At 41.5% G+C, this 19,543-nt stretch overlaps 1 protein-coding gene across 1 annotated transcript; it reads right to left on the bottom strand.

The window, feature by feature from the left end:
* Nucleotides 1-608: 608 nt before the first annotated feature.
* On the bottom strand, nucleotides 609-11,947 carry ZRANB2 (zinc finger RANBP2-type containing 2). The gene is made up of 10 exons (XM_068406785.1): nucleotides 11,818-11,947; nucleotides 11,409-11,461; nucleotides 11,156-11,264; nucleotides 9,745-9,827; nucleotides 8,673-8,749; nucleotides 7,969-8,106; nucleotides 6,940-7,112; nucleotides 4,800-4,886; nucleotides 2,899-3,063; nucleotides 609-2,370 (listed from the first exon to the last, which is right to left on the bottom strand). The coding sequence occupies exons 1-10, from the start codon at nucleotides 11,871-11,873 to the stop codon at nucleotides 2,307-2,309; spliced, it is 1,005 nt and encodes a 334-aa protein (XP_068262886.1). The 5' UTR covers nucleotides 11,874-11,947; the 3' UTR covers nucleotides 609-2,306.
* Between the last annotated feature and the right edge of the window lie 7,596 nt (nucleotides 11,948-19,543).

Below are 19,543 nucleotides of genomic sequence, written 5' to 3' on the forward strand. Positions count from 1 at the left end.
ACAATAACTTCCTTGCTTACAAGCAGGAATTTCTGATCTTACTCTATCAGTCAGCTGCCACAGGGGATTTAACTCCTTTTTCCTGTGAAAGCAGAGTTAACAGCTTTAAGAAGATTTAAGTTTTATGGGTAAAGGTGCCATTAACAAAGTCTGGTTTAACACACTGCCCTGCTCAGGTTTTACTTTGCATGACCAAGTGTGCACAGGCTAAATCATGAAATGGGAAGAGCCACGCTTCTAAGAACCACAGCAGAAGCTACGCTTGCTTTATAAATTACTGAGCTCTGGCTTAATTCTCTGCTTTCTAGAACATGTACAGCAATCTGTCCTTAAATGAAGGAATCCAGACTTCTTAATCTTGCAGATTTACAGCAGGACGCTATTTGCAAAACACTTATTAGTTCCATTTTCCAAACTAAGCAAAAGGCACTCTACAGACTCTTTTTTTTTCTAAACATGTGTAAGTAACCCCTTTTTCCAATAAAAATACTACTCCTTTTGATAACGGGAGGACAGGCAACGTTAGTAATATTGTGCAGGGCTTTGCTGTTAGTACAGGTTAAAGAAAGATCTGCTCACGTTTCCAAGAGAAAGCACTCACTGCACAGTTGACTCACAGGTTTTATTTACACTTGTCTACAGAATCATTTTGCCTTACATTTTATCTAAGCCAAATGAAACCATAATTTTCCTTTGTCTGTAGCCTATCGTTTGCTAAATTTAAAACCTTTCATCTGTTAAGTACAGCAACAATACAAAGCACAAGAAGAAAACCAAAGGCTAACAACATAGCATCTATTAGATCTGATTTTTACCATTTAGTAGTTGGACTTTGGAGTCGTCAGAGGCACAGTTACAAGACTAACCTGCTCTTGTGCAATCTACACACATTTAGCATTGAAATTAGATATAAAAGAAAGCATCAAAGAAGAAACTGCAGAGCATTTTTTTTCTGCAAAAAGATTATGAAAATATTTCTACACCAAAAACAATTTTGCTTATATAAGAGTCCAAAAGAAGTGTCTTAAAAAAAAACCAAAAAGAAAGCAAATGTAGTTTTAAATTTTGCTCCGTTTGTTTCTGTGCGGTTCCTTTCAAAAAGCAGTGGTCAAATATGGAAGTTTTACTACTGAAATCAACACGAGTATATTGCTGTTTGCTTGCTTAAAAAGAAGACTTTTCCTTAACATACTTACCTTGTGATGGCACTGGAGATACTTAAACCTTTCTTAACCAAACGGAGCTCAAGAGAGACCAAGTTTTAATGTGATACCGCTAGTGAAATAGATTCAATAAAGCATTTTAAGCCATAAATTATGTTCAAGGGAAAAAGAATGATTGATGAACACATTTAAGATGTCAGAACTTTCTACACAGTTTATTTTCACTTTTAAATATAAATAAAATTCAGATACCTTGAAAATTTTAGTCAGCCCAAAATGAGTTCTACAGACGGCCTGCAGAAGCTTCACTTGATCCAAGAAGCTAGTCCCATATTCCTCCATCTCAAGGGCAGCTCCTAAATGATCCTTTTACAAGAAAGGATCGCAGGGTCCAGGGTCCAGGCATGTGAAAACACCATAGCAAGGGCACTTTGCTGACTGCAGCAAAGAATTCCTACAGTGGCAGCCACGAGACTCGAGCAATAGTGCTCAAGGTCTCAAACACCCTCGCTTTGAAGGAATGAAGTCTAACTCACTCTCTACAGAATCCTGATGGACTGGGTATTTCACAGCTATTTTGCACTGAGCATAGCTGAAGAGAAAGAGGGGCATCCATCAACACAGAAAAATAAAAAATAATTAGACCTAGGTACTCACTGCTGTCATCCAACGGGTGATACCAGCCCTACAGCTATGCTGATCTTCTGTGGTCCCATGGGAGCTACATCAAACAAGCTCAGGAGCTGGATGCAGAAAGCTCATGGGTTCTTCCTACATTCCTCAGATACTGTTTGTAATTGTATCACATGAAGAGCAGAGCTGTATTAGAACACACCCAGCTTGTGCCTGCTCATACATCCAAGAGCCAGGAATCGACTAACTGAGGCTTTACAATAAAAAAACCCCATACTCAAATAATAAAACTACACACACACCTCCTCTGGGGAGTTTATGGCTTAAAATGCTACCTCACTTTGTGTTTCATGAATGAACAAAGCTGCAGTTTTCCAGAAAGCAAGGACAGACATGCACCTCTACTAGCAGATTTAGCACTTCTGACCAAGTAAGACACCAACTTCTTAAAAATGTCTCATGCACTGACTGGAATTTTTTTTTTTTCCCCCAAATGTGAGCCTTAACACATTATTTCTTTTTAGAACTTGTACGGGAACCAGAATGGGAAGATCCAGATGATGATCTGCGGCGTCTGTAAGATACAAATGGAGAAAGCATGCAAAGAAATGAGTTGAAATTAATTTTAGCATCCACTTTGAGTAGTCTGTATCCTATAATAGCTGGACCCCAAGTATATCTGATAGGGGCCTTACAAGAATATAGAAATAACTTTAAACCACTTTAAGCTCATGAATGTGAATTTAAGACTAAAAATGTAAGTTTAATACTGAAAGTAGAATATAAATTCTAAAGGCAATATTTGCTTAGGAAAATAAATCAATAATGTACACATTAACACTTTCACACACTGAAAGAATGGTAACCCAGGTCTTTCTAAGGAATATGCTCCCAGCAGGAGGAATTTTCTTTGGAGGGCGGGGGAGGAAGCAATTACAGAGGTTTTCATAGACAGTAAGAGTAGGGGAAGTGAGAAAACTACTTTTAATATCAGAATAACTGATTAGATTCAATTATTTCCCAGTGAATCTCAGTCCTTCAGAAAAAAAAAAAAAAATCACACATTTAAATACACCCATTCTTATTCTACATAAACCCAAACCTTTCGGGTGACCGTGATCTCGATCGTCTTTTTTTGCGATCACCAGATGAAGAAGATCTAGAACGACTTCGCTTCTTGCTTCTCTCAGGGGAAGATGATGAACGAGAGCTTGAGTAAGATCTTTTTCTTGGGGTGGAAGACCCCCTGTAGGACCTGGAGCTGGATCTTTATTGATTAAGAAATAAATCAGATTTAATTCTGGTATAATATAGAAAGAACAAAGAAAGAACAAAAAAAGAGACAGTTTTCATGAACACTCACTATTCTATTTACATCAGTGTTTTATCAAATAAACGTGTGGATGCTTTCATACTTACTCCTTAGTTATCTGCCCATAAAGACTTCTACTGCCGTGGTAGTTCTCCTAACAAATTTTGCTAAATAGTTTCTTGATATACAGACCACCAATGGTTTAGAAACCTCTTTGCAGCATTCACCAGAATGACACGTTTTGACACAGAAGCCATGGGAGACTGGGACAGGAAGAAGCCTATGTAAGGACCTTCCTCAGTAGTTAAATTCACCAAGCGAAATGGCTGGAAAACCACAGATGTAATGCTGATTTAACAACGCTTCACTTCACATTAATGGATATTTCACACTGGAAATTTGTAAAGTTCATCTTACTAGAACAGTAAAAACCCTCAGGAAGTATACTTACAGATCTGAAAATTAATTTGGGTAGAGAATAAGACCTTCTACAACCAAAATATTTTAAAAAACTTCTTAGAATACAGTCATTCTGATATTAAAAAAAAAAAAAAAAAAAGAACCAGCTTCACTTACAAGCACTGAAAAATCACTTTGGTTATCTAAAAAAAAACACTTGTGGAAAAAATAAGAGCTAGAAAGTCCTAAACTGTAATTCCAAAATTAGATAAAAACACCTAACAGGATTTTTTTTTTCAGTATGCTGGATAAAACATTTAAAAAAAACCCCAAAACAACAGAGCGTATGTTGTTGGTAAAACATTTTCAGGGCTCTCATTGTAAATAACAACGCAGTCCTATTTCACAGGAGCTGATACACTGAGGACACTCGGTGGATGCCGTGTGGCACAAGGAAATAACCCAGCTCAGCTGACGAGTCGCTTCAGCATCTAGCGAGGGCACAGGCCCCCTTTTTCTCCTCCTAAGAGCAGGGGTCCCGTCTCGCGCTGACCCTCCCGTGACAATCCACAGCGCGTTTCCGCCACCAAAGAGCGGTGGCACCGTTTGTGATTGGTCTTCCCAACTCAAAACTTCCTTATTTACGGGTTTAAGATTCTCTGCATGCCTGGAGATGGGACAGATCTTCGTTCCATCGCAACAGCAGGATGCCTGTGCAAGGACACCTCAAGGAACTTACACATTTTTGTTACTCTTCCCCACGCAGCTCAGTAACTGCTACAGTCAGCTAGCTCAAGCTCCTGCCAGCTTCTCGTATGATTTGCTACCAACATTTTTACACATTCCCCCCACATTTATAAAGATAACGGCAGCACTACCTAGTGGAGGTTAGGTATGTTAAATAAGTTATCACTAAACACAAAACCAGGAGTATAGCGTATTTTCCCATGTTCTTCCACATCAAGTAGCCAAAGCAGAAACAGTAAAACCAGCAAAAATTACTGAAGCAAGTAAACATGCATTCAAATTCTTCTTCCTTCCAAGTGATGATCTGTGGCGTCCACTCCTCTAGCTTAGATCAGACTTAAACTCTTCAACCAAAACCTCGCATTCTCAAGAAACACATCTGTAGTGGTAATAACCTCGTGCAGAGACCCCCGGAATTCTGACTTCCAAGATAAAAATGAGTTAATGTTTTTTTTGACCGGCATAATTTTACGATGAAATCAACAAGTGGTTGGTTCTTCTGCCCTTTTTTTCTCTCTGCAAGGAGAGAGTGCTACCTCATTCACCTTGATTTCGACCCACGAGATCTAGAGTGTTCTCTGGAACTGGAACGAGATCTTGATCTGGAACTGGAAGAACTTCTTGAATGGGACCTGAAACAACAGGGAAGATTTTTTGTCCAGTGTCTGACCTGTATTTAGCAGAATAACTGCTACTGTTAGCAGCAGAGACAACGATGCATCAGTACAATTTCGCCTAGAGTCACTAAAGAAGTGACACTTTCCTCCTACTCCCCCAGTATCACCACAGTACATTTTAAACCAGAAACTTTAACACAGTAAGATGGTGCATTAAAAAAATTATGAAGTCAGCTTTTTGAGCTTTGTTTCCTAAAACAAAGAACAAAAAGTAAACAGCATTGCAGTTATTTGGCAAAATGAAACAACTGCACATCTATTAACTATTCCATGAAATCAATGCCTTAACTTTTAATTTGTGCCTTAACTTGAAAGCCATCAGCTTCTTTGAAAAGCAGAGGAAGTAAGAGCACAAGGAATAGTTAGCTCAAATTCTCCCCAAGTCAGTTCCCACAAGCATTTTGTAAGCAGTTTCATGTTTACGTCAAGATTTTCCCCTGCATTAAAAATTAAGTAGTAGTTAATTCTTGGCTAAAATACAGACATATCTAACACTACTTGTAACTAGCCCAAATTATTTTCAAAGTTTTCATGCTGATGGATTTTCTTTAAAGCACAAACCACAAAAGATCTGTAAAAACGGTAGTGGACTTGCAGTAACTGTTGTAAAAAGAAGGCATTGCAATAAAATTGTAATAATCTTTTCAAGAAAAATAAATTATACATCCTGTCTCCCAGTTTATATTGTTACCATGTCTTTTTCATTCTACTGTGCCAAACAAAAGCAGTATGAACACATGCTAACTAGAAAATATATTTAAATCTTTTTAAAAAACACACACAAGAATCCACAAATGGCAACTGGTATTTCCAATGAGTTATCTGTAGCTAGAAGCAAAAAGTTCACCAGAAAGCTGAAAGATCCCCAGCAAATTTCAGTTCTGACAAGCTGCTTTTTACCTCACTGATAACAATTGTGGACTAACGAACAAAGTTATGGCCAAGATGGCACCTGAAGGAGCAGGGAGCCCCACAACAGCTATTGTGAAGAACATAATTTCTCATAGCAGAGGCAGCATGAAAAAAAGCATGACAGCAATGGGGAAAAGACAAAACAGGGACAGTGGCTGACATCTGGTTACTACGAGGGTCTGAAGAGTCTGGGCAGAGATCACAGCGGTGAGAGCAGAGAGGTGCAGTTACAAAGCCAGGAAGGTTAGAAGAAACTTGAACTTTATGTATATGAACTTTATGTATATGAATTTTGTGTATAATCCTATGAGCTAGTACTGATTTGAGGTCTTAAACCTATCAGTATCCTTGTATTAGTTGTAGCTTTTTACCTGCCTTACAACATGATTTACACCACACGATTACAAAACATTCATTGAATTGTTCATGTATTACTGAATTTAAATAATTATGTGAGATCTTAAATGTACCCAGTAAACTTTTTTGTGGCCCCATGATCAACATAAACCTCTAGTGTTATTCTGACAACACTGCCACTGTACTTAATCACAGAATCAACCAGGTTGGAAGAGACCTCTGGGATCATCGAGTCCAACTGTTGCCCTGATGCTTTGTTGCTTGCCATCAAATTAAGTTCAAGTTTCTTGTTTTTATTTCCAGGGTATTTTCCAGTCTGTCCTTCCACTGCATCTGTCTGGACTGCATCATCACTGCCCTCTTCTGCCACCTCCTCCCACTTTTACACCACCACCCTTCTGCTTCTCTGCTCAACATTGCTAAAAAAATCCACTCATTGAATCACACATGGCCAACAAGCCTAAAAATAAAACTGAAAATAAGTTATATTTTTAAATTTATTTGAAGGATTCAACTGATGTATCAACTTGAAGTTACTAAAACAAGCAAGAAGACTGATGAAGCCTCCCTTCTGAGGACCCACAGGTCAGAACAGAACATTATCTACCTGTGTAAATTCTGCACATAAAATCGTTAACATTATTAAACTAAAACTGTAAGGCAATCAAGAAAAAAAGTAAATAAAGAAGTTAGATACTGACATTTTGCCTGGCGTTACCCTTGACCTGTACCCGTTTACCTGGACCTAGACCTTGAGCTTGAGTGAGAGGATGAGCGCGATGAAGATCGTGAGTGGGAAGATCGAGACTTAGAACGACTGCGCCTGTTGGATTTCTTTTTCTTATTAGTGTCCTCTTCTTCGCTGGCATCAAGATTATATTTTGAAAGGTCAGCATCATCTTCATCCTCATCCTGAAAAAACACAGATATACCAAAAATACTTCAGAAATATTTTGATTGTTTTCTTCGGTGTTTTTTACTTATTTTATGGTTTATTTTGTGCTTTTTTTCAACCTTTGAAAATACTCGTTAGTGCATTTAATGAGATCCAAAACTTTTAAGATTAAAAGAGTGGCTGAAAATGTGTGTTTCAAAGCAAACTATTAAAAAGCCTGCAGAAAACCCCTCTGAAGTCCCATTTTCTGTTATTTCATGAAGTTAATGAAAACACAGACATTCTTTTTTACCAGTTACTTTAAATGAGTGACTGGAAGAATTTTCAGACTCAAAATCTATAACCACAGCAAAATTCTGCAGAGACATGTTTCATATGCAGATTTCTGTGCTGCTGTATTAAGAATAAGCACACACACATATCTCTGCAGGGCTGCTGTCCAAAGACGTGGACAATCCAGTATGTGATGATCATGTATTTCAGGGAAGATAAAAATATTTATTCCTTTTTTGTAAAAAATAAATCTGACGTGGTTTTAGAAGGCTAAGAATAAAATTCAAGAACATTCCCTTTACATGCTAGCCATACATAAAGGTTCCAAATAAAGGTCTCAAAATTTTTAAATCTGATCTCAGGTAAGCTTTTGATTTTTTATGGTTTAAAAAAAAATATACATTTTTGAATGCAGGTATTTAGAACAAAACGGAGCTTGTGCACGTACTTCACAGAAGCTGTAGGTACCATTATTGCAATAGCTACTCCTCTACATTGCTCTAAAAGCAGCTGAAATACAGACCAAGCCTTACCTACTAATACTAAACACTGTAGTAATAATTAAAAAATAATTGCTAGGAAAAAACCAGAACACGCCACCTCATCCAATTTATATTTGGAGAGATCTTCATCCTCATCCTCCTCATCTTCCCCTTCAGATTCCTTATCTTCTACTTCCTTCAGGATAGATGCAGGACCAACCGGCTTCCCTCGATACTTTTTCTTTTTGCGTCCAAACTAAAAAATTTTATTCCATTAGATTTAATCAAAAGTAATTTCCAACTGTATTTTTTGATAAAACTGCTATGAGAAAATAAATATACATCAGTTTCAAATACGGTACTGCTCGAAGGGAAGGAGAAGTATCATGAAAGATCAATTAGCAACAAGAAACTTTCTAAATAGATGCTTGTCTTAGATAGTTAGTACCCACAGACAAGATTAATGGAAACATGAATTTCACAAAAGAGCACTTTACATTTGTGTCTGTGGGATATCTTTTATAAACAATGTTGAGCATCTGGCTGGAAACGACATGCACGACCCTGAAGCCAGATCCCTAAAAAGTTTAACAAACTCAGCTTGTACCAGTTTGATTCAAACTCAGTTTTTAAACCCCAAGAAGACAAACCAGATGCATTCACTTTCAGTTCAGAACTTTCACACCTGAGCATTTGAGAGAGATGCACCACAACGTATTCTGACTAGTGCTTCTCCCATAAGGAAACCAATGCAGACATATGTATCCTAAACACAAACCACACAACACGCATCTCCCCAGAGTAACACGTGCCTCATCTTACCTCATCGTACTCCCCATCTGATTCTTCACGTTCTATGTACTCAACGTTCTCTCGTTCATTAAATCCTCCTCCATACCCTTTAAAAAGGGGTAAAACAAGACAGTCTCTTGAGCTGCACCAAATCCAGCTACATTAAGCACAAAGTTTAGAACCAACTTGCACAGAGGTTCTGGAAGCCTTCAGTGGATTCATAAATACGTGCTGTAAGAATCTAACATGACCTCAAGAAAAACATGAGAATCTTTCTGTTCCTTTTTATAATGCAAGGGGAAAATGGCTCATTTTAATTCCAGCTGACTTTGTAATTTACTGTAAGCACGTGCAACATGCTAGGTGTCCTGCACATGACTGCAAATCTACTCTGAAGGACACCAAAACTTGAAAAATGCAAATAAAAAATATTTAATTATATGAAATATTATATGAAATACAATATTAATATTCTTCATATCATCATAATATTAAATAAGAATATTTTTAATATTCTTTTTCCTTCTTTGTGCTCTTCTCCATGCTTCTTTTTCTATATGCATTAGTGTCACACTCTATGCAGTAGGTTCCCTGCCTCATCCCACTTGCCATGGTAGCAGTATAAGCAGCTACGACTGCACTGTAAGAATATCCTCTGTTTAGTCACCACTGGGTTCATTGTTAGTGCAGGAGGAACTTAAAATGCATCACAGTGTGACCCAGCCTCAAACCTCATTAAGAGATAACAGTCTAATCCACACAGCCTTCAAACACTGTTCTTGTGGCTGCCGAGTCCTCTGCAGGTGGACGCTATACCTACACCAGACCTTTGGGAGTTTAATAAAATATTGCATTACTCCTTCCAAAGGTCTTAGTATCAAAATAAAATCTAGAGGCAGTTTAAGCTGAATATTTGTTGAGACCATGACATACTTTACACACTACTAAAACTAATCAAGTCTAAGAACCTACAGATTTACATCAGGAAGATCACTCAACTTCGCTAGTTCTGCTGCGAAAACAATCCCTTTAATTAAATTACATTGTGATTTATAAAAAGAACTTTTCTTACAATAATTGAGTATTTTAAAATACAGCTTACCTGTCCTCTCCTCCAGCTTAGCGTACTTTGGAGTATTACACATGTTACATTCTGATCTCCTGGCCCAGTTCACGTTCCCACATCTTCAGAGGCAAAAAGAAGAAAACAGAAATAAGAAACATTTTATTTCAAATCAAAAAGCTTGAGTGTTGAGGTGACACTTAGAAAAGTCATTAACATGTACGTGCTGAGTTCAGCAGTGATCTGCAGTCTCTAGTACAAGACAATTAACTCAAAGGCCAACAGGCACCAGGACACAAAGACCCACGAGAGAGTCTACGGGTATTCCACCAGCATGATGATGGAAGACGACCACACGGGACAAATCAAGGGGAGAGAAAATGAACACGCAGGTAGGCAGACAAGTAATAGAAGTAAGACTACAGAAAAAGTGTTAAAATTCCTCACTACTCCCCACTAGTGGCACTTGCAGTTCAGAGGAGTTAACGAAGAAGCTGCTACCATGGGAGTAACACTTATGAGCGGTCACCATCATCCACTGAGGCACAGCTACAGCGACGTGCTCCCGTTACTGCATTTCTATCTTACAGCATCCTAAAAGGCTGCTCATACTTTACTCCTCTGTAACACTACCATCAGGATGCTGCTCCGCCTCAGAGGAGAGGAGGAGGCTCCTCAGACGAAGCCTGGCTATGAACTGGAAAGGCAGGACAACCCTGGAGCAGGACAACCCTGAAGCAGGACAACCCTGAAGCGTGCCATCACGTGGAGTCCCTCAGACACGGGGACCCATGGCGCTGCCCAGGAAAGCTGCACATCTTCTGCTGTGGAACAGCATAAATGGAAACCCATCAGGCTGAACACAGCTAAGTTCAGACAGAACAAAATTAAAGAACTCAGGTTTCAGTGGTCAGACAGCTTGCTCGATCAGCAAACCCCAAAATCCTTAAAAGTGCTTCAGAACATCTGAAAGCACCTTTCAAAAAATCACAGCACTTTATTAAAGTAGTCCTTTTCTAATTCAGATCTTAATATTCTCAACTGATGGCTTGGAGAAACATCTAAGAACTTAACTATGTGCTACACTTATCAAATATTTAGGGAATTATAACGATAAAATATCATACTGCAGTGAAGGTGTTACTTCCACCTACACATTTCTTCCAAACTTGCCAAGTGCCTCTGCTTATCAAAGAAAAACATGAACTTTTACCTGTCTAGTCTTGAATTTTACAATCTTTTTCCAGTCATGTTAATTAAGTAACTGCTGTCCAGCAAAGAAAAATGAATGGTATCCTCACAGCAAAACACTGCTAGTGGAATAGCTGCGAGTTTTGTTCACTCTTCTCTCATCGGTACAAGTAAATTCATACTGATAAAATTAAGTATCATATTGTAGACGTGGTGTGTGGCTCTAAGAGAACACTCTGCATGTTTTACAAGGGCATACGTTTTACACTGCCAGTCGTTAGCACTGAAGAGGCCACGACTCTTTTCAGCAAGTGTCTTTCCTATTTCAGTCCCTCCGGCTTTCATCATTTTGGCTTCTGTCGTTTTTTCTGGAAAAGAAAAAACAAAACAACAAAACCCAAACAATTCTCAAACATCTTGCTTTATGATTAATGAAAAATATTTAATATTCTTTTCTTTTTAAAAGGTAGAAATAGATGAGGAGCAAAAGATATATCATCTAAGATACTCACCTCTTCCACATCTGTTACAGCTGGTTCTTCTAGCAAAGTTAACATTCCCACACCTGAAAATACAAATAGAACGAGAACGAAGACGCTGGTTAACGGAACGCTGGAAAATGTGCACACACGGGACTCCCAGAAAAACACCTTCGTGTCCCAAACTGGGTTAGTTCCAAACTAAACCCGGAGGCGTCTCAGGCCGTGCCCGACCCTGGGGCGGGCTGGTGCCGGACCCGCTGCCCGGGGCGGGCCGGGAGCTGTGAAACCCCGCGGGAAGCTCGCCCCGGCCCCCCCAGACCCGGCGGCCGCGGCTACCCCGGCCCGGCCGGAGCTGGCGCTGCCCCGCGGGGCGGGACTGCGCCGTGCCGTGCCGTGCTGTGCCGTGCCGCGGCCCGGCCCCCGCGCTGCCCACGCTCACTTCTTGTCGGGACAGATCCAGTCCCCGTCGCTCACGCGAAAATTCTTGGTCGACATCTTGGGCCCCGCCGAGCCGAGCCGAGCCGAGCCGAGCCGAGCGCCGAGCGCCGCCGCCGCGGGAGAGGACCGGGGTCCTGCGCCGCGCGGGCTGCCCGCCGCGCCTGCGCCCTGCTGCCACAGCGAGTGGGGCCGCCGCCGGGCGGGATTTTGGTCAGGCAGCGGCTCGGACGCCTCAGCGCGGCCGCGGGAAGAGGGCGCGAACGAAGAGCGCCCCCCGGCGGGGCGGAGGGCCGCTTGCGCGTCGTGGGGGGGGGCGCATGCGCAGTGCGCGGCGCCGGCGGCCGCCATGGCGGGCGGTGTGTGTGTGCCTGAGGGGCTGGCGTGGGGCAGCCCCTCAAGTGTGAACATCGCTCGTCTGTGAGCTCGTTTCTTCATGGCAGTTTGTCTTCCTACAGCTGCTGCTGTGGCTGTGTGACCCCAAAGTCCCGGGGACGGAACTGCCCGGGGTCGTCGCGGGGAAGGCCGGCCTGTGAATTCCTGCGTGTGCACCCTCCCGTCAGTAAATAAACAGGGAAACCACCAGTTGCTGATAGATAATGAAAAAGAAATTAAATAAGGCCTCATTTTCACAGACGAGAGAGCGTGCAAGGTTCAGGCTGGTTTCTCAGTGTGATGGCCCTAACGAAATCCCCATAGGAACACACAGAGGGTTTTAAGTATGAGTAAGACAGAGCATCGGTATAAGTATTAATGTTGGAGTGTGACCGTAAATCCATTATTTAAAAAAAAAAATTACATTATGATTAAAAAACCCACTTCTTTTGTTTTTGGACTGGTAATGCTCTGGCAAGATCTGCTGCACTTAGTTTGACCAGTGTTACCTGATTAAGTACGTGCAACGTGCTTATTTATAGCAAATGTTACTTTCCTGGCAGTTTTTATTCCCTTTCCCTCCTCCGCTGTAGCCACATCCTGTGGAAAAATCATCTGGAATCTGGTTACGGGACTGTTTTTTATCACATTCACTCTCCAATTCATGAGGCAAGATGACAGCGTTATTGCTATTTAGTTATAAAAGTATAAAAAAGCGTGAGTGCACTGGAAAAATGTCTTGGGGCATCTGGTTTGTCTGCTGCGGACGGCTGTGTGCAAATTCCCGGTTATGAAATGTCTGTAATAATCAGAAAGGACCAAACCTGCATTTTCCTGCAGCTGGAGAAGGTCCCAGGTGAAGGGCTGTGCTGGAATTTTGAACAAGGGCTGTGAAACGTCTCGCTTTTCTCTACTCCAGAATCAGAAGAACAAGGGGAAAGGACCAGATGGAAAGGAGATGGTGGCTGGGCGGCTCTTGCAGAGCTCGTTGATTGGAACAACGACAGCAACAGGTCCCACGCTGCACCTGGGTTTGTGGACCAGTTTCAGAAGTGGTGCCTCACGGGCGGGCAGTGCAGCCTGCAAAATTAAAAACCTCCATTAGCAATTTTTTCTCAAAATGACATTCCTTTATGGCACTGAGTAACCAGCTTAAATGAGATATCGGAGCCCTAGCGCTGCAGTGGATGGCAAGAAATCTTCCTTGGTTACTTTGTCAGCACAGATCTTTAAAATGAAGTAAATAAAGAAGAGCTTGGCAAAAGCTGGAGAATCCAGTTGCAGCCCAGAGCGCCTGGAGGGATTCACTCCTGGCATCCTGTGCTCTTTCACTCGGTACAGCAGGTGGCACTTTAGTAACGTGCATTTTTCAGGTACTGTTGCAGATTAAAAGCCTGCCTTTTAATGGAATTCGGGGGCGATATTTTAAATATCAACGTACTGATAACTCTATTTAAAAACCAAAAAAAAATCAGTCACCATGCGTGTTTGGTGATTGGCACTGGAAATTGAATGCAAGATGATTTTGGAGTTGTGCTACAGAACACAAAGCTGGCAAGGTGCATGAAGATCATGTAGTATGTGTCTCCGTTCTGGCCTCCTATGAGCAGGACTTCTCCACTGTCACCTGCCTTTTTCCAGCCTCACAGGCACTGCCCAGCAGCTCCCCTGTTTGTGCCTGGGGGAGGCTCTGCTTGTAGGGAGTGACTGAAACCAGGACTTGGCCCTTTGCAGTTAATTCATTCCCGTGTACCTTCAGGAAAGAGCCTTTCATAAGTAACAGGAATATAAATCATCAAGTGTAATATCAGGGAGACACAAAACATCCGGACCTACAGAGTAAATTAATGTGTGATGGAAGGTTTTCTTCATCTGTAATATCCTTCTGCTTATTAAAAATACTGTCCAGAGCTAGTATGTTAGAAGAAAATTGGTATCTTTGATTTTAGTGAGAATTGGATTGAACTCCAGCATGCGTAGGAGAGGCATTGTTCTGAAATCCCGGGTTCCTATTGAAATAATGGTTTGTGGATTCATTACAATACCCTCAGAATTTGGGTCTCTCTCCTCAGAAGGGCAGAGCCTGGGCAGATTTCGTGGCCTCCACGTGGCTTCTGTGCAGCTGCAAGGGTCGACTGCTACAGAACAAAATTTAAAATGAGCTTGGAGGACACCTCTCTTTATCTGGAATGATAAAATCCTCATGCTGTTCAGGTCAGGAAAAAAACCCTTATTGATGATTTCAAGGACAGGAATTTGTTTGTAATCCCTGGATTTCTCTTCAGGGAAATCAAGGCATGCAAAACCTCCTTTATACATGAAGAGGTGGAAGAGAATACGCAGTTTTAAAAACCAGCAGAGGCAAAACTGCAATTCACCTAGTAATAATTTCAGGCCTAAATATTTCACAAGTTACTGAAATATGATGAGAAGACTGAGTGGCACTTGTTTTCTGCTAAAGGAAACTTCCTGGAGGAGCCTCTGGCCAGGCACCTGCAGCCCCCAGTTTGAAGGGATCAGCTGCATTTTGGAAGCAGGACCTTTCCCTGGGTATGCAGAGGGAGTGGTGCTGTAACTTCTGTTTGTTCAATTTACTTCCAAAACCAGATATATTAAAAGCTGAAAAGTCATCTGGGGACTGAAAAAAAAAAATATTTATCTTTTAATTTATGAATAAAAGCAAGGCCCAAGTGGACAAGAGCTTCTACAGTCTGGAAGGACGCTGTGACGAGACACAATCTGGTGTTCAGCTCAGTGAGTACATAGGATATTCCCTTTATTTAGTAAACCAGTTACCTTTACTTGAAGGCTTTTGAGATACTGATCTTCTTTTCCTGTGTTTCTTACACAAAGGTTCATTTAAATCTCTACTCCCCATTTCACAATAGCTTATGAATGGATTTATTGGATTCCTATTTCTGTCACAACACATTTTGGCTTCAAATGTGGGTAAGGAATTGATAATAACCAAGTAAATGAGAAGTACATCACCCATCATTTTAACATAATTAAACCGAACAGTTGAGAATGAAAAAATGTACAGAAAACTGTTTAATTGGCCTGTCTCTAGACAGCCAATTCCTATCACCAAGCCCTGAAAATCAGTTTTCCTGGAGAAAAATTAAGCGGTGCAAAGGCCAGCCAAGATCAAAGTCAGGTAATTAAATGAAGGTTGCCTGCGCTTCGTAGCTCTTTCCTTCTGTTTTTCATGTCCCTTCCTGGTACGATGTCTGCATGCCATGGTTATTAAGCAACTTGGGGCACCTCGGTTTTTAAACATCACTTTAAAGCACTTAATACATTGTTGATTTTTTCCAAGACATAATAATAACAGTAATTTCAGATCTGTGAGTTAAGAGTGCAATGTGCTTCCATCAGGTGAAACCTGACTATTATGAAAACCTATTTGTGTTGCTGTAATTGAACATACACTGAATTATACTGTGAAAGAGTGTTTGTTCATTCTTCAAAGTGCATCACGATGTGACAGATACTTGTTTAAACGAGAAATAGTGAAAATGTGGTGCCTATGTTAAAAAGTGCAAACGCTACAAACCGCTCAAGACACTCACAGGTTTTTGGTTTACTCTGAAATACAAGGACTGCTGTGCTGGAAAGCAGCTTCAGGATGTACCATAGCATTTGGAGAGTTGGTCTGCCAAAGCTCGTTTCAATTTTCCAGTGTGACAGACGTTTGGTACTAGAGGTTTTCAGGTGAGCGGTGGGTACTGATGCGCCACTCAAGCTGATGTGCTTTTGGAGGAAAGATTGTCTTCAACATGTAACCTTTACAGAAGGTTAGGGACTGCTTGTCATTTAATAATTTAATAGTTAAAGAATGATTCAAGCCTACTGAGAGTACATAAAATCACAAAATCAATGTTTTAAATAATAGTTTAAGTATGTTTGCTTTAGTAAGAGTAGAGTTGGCAGATATTCACTAAATCATTGAAACGTGGGGCTAAAAGGGCCTCGAAGAGGTTGCTCGGTTCCCTGCCTTGGTTCAGAGGCATGGTCAGTTAGAAGCCAGTCACGAGAGCTGCTGGAGTGATCCCAGAGCGGGCCCTGACACCACCATGTCAACTAGACCAGGGCACTAAGTGCCATGTCCAGTCTTTTCTTAAACCCCTCCAGAGATGGTGACTCCACCACCTCCCTGGGCAGCCCCTTCCAAAGTCTAACAGAATCACAGAATCTTTTATTAACACCCTCTGGCACGTGTGAGAGGAACTGTTTTTCTCCTCTATACTTACAACATGGATTTTAAAAACTTTCCTCCTAGGCCTTCTTTCCTGGATCTTTGATCATTTTTGTTGCTCAGCCCTTGGCTGTCCCCCTCCAACGGACCCGCTCCCTCCGTGGGGCGGGCGGGTGGCCTTGCACCCCACGCTGTAGCTGGGGGCTGTGCTGAATGCAGTAGAGGGGCTATTTTGTTTCGCTTGTGTGCAATGCTGCTATTTGTGCATGTTAAATCATACTTAACTGTTTTCTCAAGAGCATCACATCATGAACACGTACTCAGCTGATGATTCACCGTAGGTCAATGCTTTTTGCAGTACTGCTGCTCTCCCAGCTGTTCACTATTTAAGACTTGTATATTTGATTTCTTCCTTCAAAGTCCGATACTTTGCATGTGGTCTGAGTTGAATTTATTTTTTATTAATTTCAGATCAATTCTCTAAATACCAAGGTAATTCCGAATACTCAACCGGTCTTTCAAATTTCTTTCGATTTTCCTTTTGGTTCAATCTGGGTTGCATTTCCTTAACCTGTGCACGTGGGTGTCACACAGCCGAGCTCACGGGGGTTTCTCAGGTGAAGGAGGCTCATACCTGGGTATTTCTCTCCTGCTTGGTGGAGATGCTGAACGGAGTGAAAGGAGGTTTAACATGACATATGCAAGTTTAGTTTTCACATAAACCTTGTGGCTTTTTTTGGTTTGAGGTATGTTATTTGCTGTTCTGCCACACAGTAAATATTTTTACATGTCAGTACTAAGCCAGTAACGGGAAATACTTTGCCTAAAGAGTGTGTGAAACCATCTCAGCTTTAAAAGGAAAAGCGTGCGTGTCCATTGCCTCGACACCTTGCCCGTGCTTTGCATATGACCCTTCACATCCCCCATCAACATGTAATTTAGAAATAAAATGGAATTCCAGTAGTCAAATGTGCAGGATGATGAAAACCGATCATATTTCATTGTTACCTTTTTACTCCAAAACAATAACAATATATTCTCTAGCCGAGCTACTGGTGGTGTTGACAACAGCCTTTCCTGCAATCAGAATTGCAATATAGATGCGTTATTTTCTCTGGCAAATTTTTCTTGTCAGACAGTTGTTTTAGTTCCAGTGCTCCTTCTCAGAAATAAATAAGGACTCGTGATACACTTCACTCTTTTGACAGGAAAATCCAAGCATGTGTTTGCCCACAATTTAGCTGATATTTGCAATACAGGTTAGGAATTTCTCTTAGAGCCACGGGAGATCTGGTTTAGATTTTTAAACTTAAGCTCCAAAGCAGATGTAAAATAAAGCAACGTTTTCCTCATCATTTAGGAGCAGTAACCTGTCCAGCAAAGCTGTATTTCTGGATACGTGAAAGGGTCCGAGGACTGACACCGTATCTCCAAAACACTGGAAGAATTACTTTTTAATGCAGCAGCTAAATGTTCTGTGGCTAGCTCAATCTGACAGGTAGATGTCATAGCTGACATCATCCAGGATATCGAAGGGTTTTCTAACAGCAACTAAGGTAAATGCTCTTTAAATTTAAAATGGATGTATTTTTTCCAAGATTTTCTTTTTAAAAGGAGCCAGTTTGGAAGAACACCAGTTGCCATGCCCTGGCCGAGTACAGGTTGAGGGGGACGGTGATGATTCCTTGTTAATACATTCAGAGGCGGTGAATGTCAGTGAAGGATCAGGATTCTCTGGCTTGGAGGATAAATGACAGGATCAAGTAGTTGTGAATTGATGGTGAATAAGTTTAGATAGAAACTAGAAAAGAGCCTAGCCGTCCAAGAATGAAGGTCTGTAATGGTTTTCCAACTAAAACCGGGGAAGAGGATTCTAAATAAGTTAAGATGGAGCTTGGTAAACATATGGAGAGGGTTATTTGATGTATCAGAGGACTTACTGGAGAGGGGAAGCCACGTCTGTGGCACGAGAGTTTCTGAGCATCACAGGCACTGGCTTATCTGGGAATTTGGAAGGTGACTGGATCATTGTTCTCACTACATTGTACTGCATCAGTGTGATGCTCGGGGATCCCCTTAGTCACCTGGGGGCCAACTAAACAGAGGTGATACCATGCACCCTCATGAGGGTGGGTCACCCCGCGGTTACCCAAGAAACTGCTCCGTGGTTGCTGGGTGCTGGATTCCTCTCACTTTCTCTTCTGATCCCCTCCTCTTTTTCTGACCCACTGCAATGTCTTTCAGGAAAGGTCTGAAGGATTCCTCCCTGGGATCTGAGAGGAGTCACAGAGGAGTCTGTGACAAGAGAAACCCCGAAGATTTGTCGTTTGTTCCTTTTTCAGCAAGCTGCTGGTGCACCATGATCTCTGCAGATCATTACGTGAGGACACTGAGGCCTCCTTCCTCTGGTGTTGCAGTCTCTGGAAAACACAAGAGGCATTTCCAGAATTCAAACCTGAGGGCGTAGGTGAACGGGGAACTGGGTATAATGATGACGGGCATGTGATGTTTGAGAAGGATGATGTCTGATGGGCAGGTAGCGTCTCTGTGCTCCCATGTCACTGAAGGAATAATAAGGCTCCTGGCAGGGAAAGCAGCAAATGTACTCTCTAAATATACTGCCTAAAGGAAGGTGATGTGTTTAAGAAAAATATACATAAATAAGCAAATATTTATAATCTTCAAAAGGTATATTTGAACACCATGCAGAATAAATAATGCCCCAGTTGACAGTTATAATTACCGTGGTTCAAAAAAGCTTATGTTGAATACAAATGGGTTTGAGCAAAAGCATTTAATGGCCAAGTGCAGTAGAAATAAAGGTGAGGCATGTAAAAAGGAGATCTAATATATATTTTTAAAAGCCAGGTTGGGAAGGGTTCATCATTTAAGGAGTCGTTGTCAAGCAAAACAAGATGTGATTAACCTTTCCCATGCTCGTCCTCCCCTGCTCTTGCGCTGCGTGGTATCACCACTAATTAGCGTGCGCTGGAACTGGTGCGACGGGAGGATCTGTTCCATCTCCTCTGCTCACCCTCTCGAGGAACATTCTTCGGCATCTGAGCCCCTCGCTGCTGCCAACGCGCCCGTCTGCAGCCGCACAGCAGGGCTGTTTCACTCAGACGTACCTGGAGGGCTCCGGAAGCTTCCAGCTCTT

The sequence above is a fragment of the Nyctibius grandis genome, chromosome 8, assembly GCF_013368605.1.
Source record: "Nyctibius grandis isolate bNycGra1 chromosome 8, bNycGra1.pri, whole genome shotgun sequence".
Taxonomy (NCBI): Eukaryota; Metazoa; Chordata; class Aves; order Nyctibiiformes; family Nyctibiidae; genus Nyctibius; species Nyctibius grandis.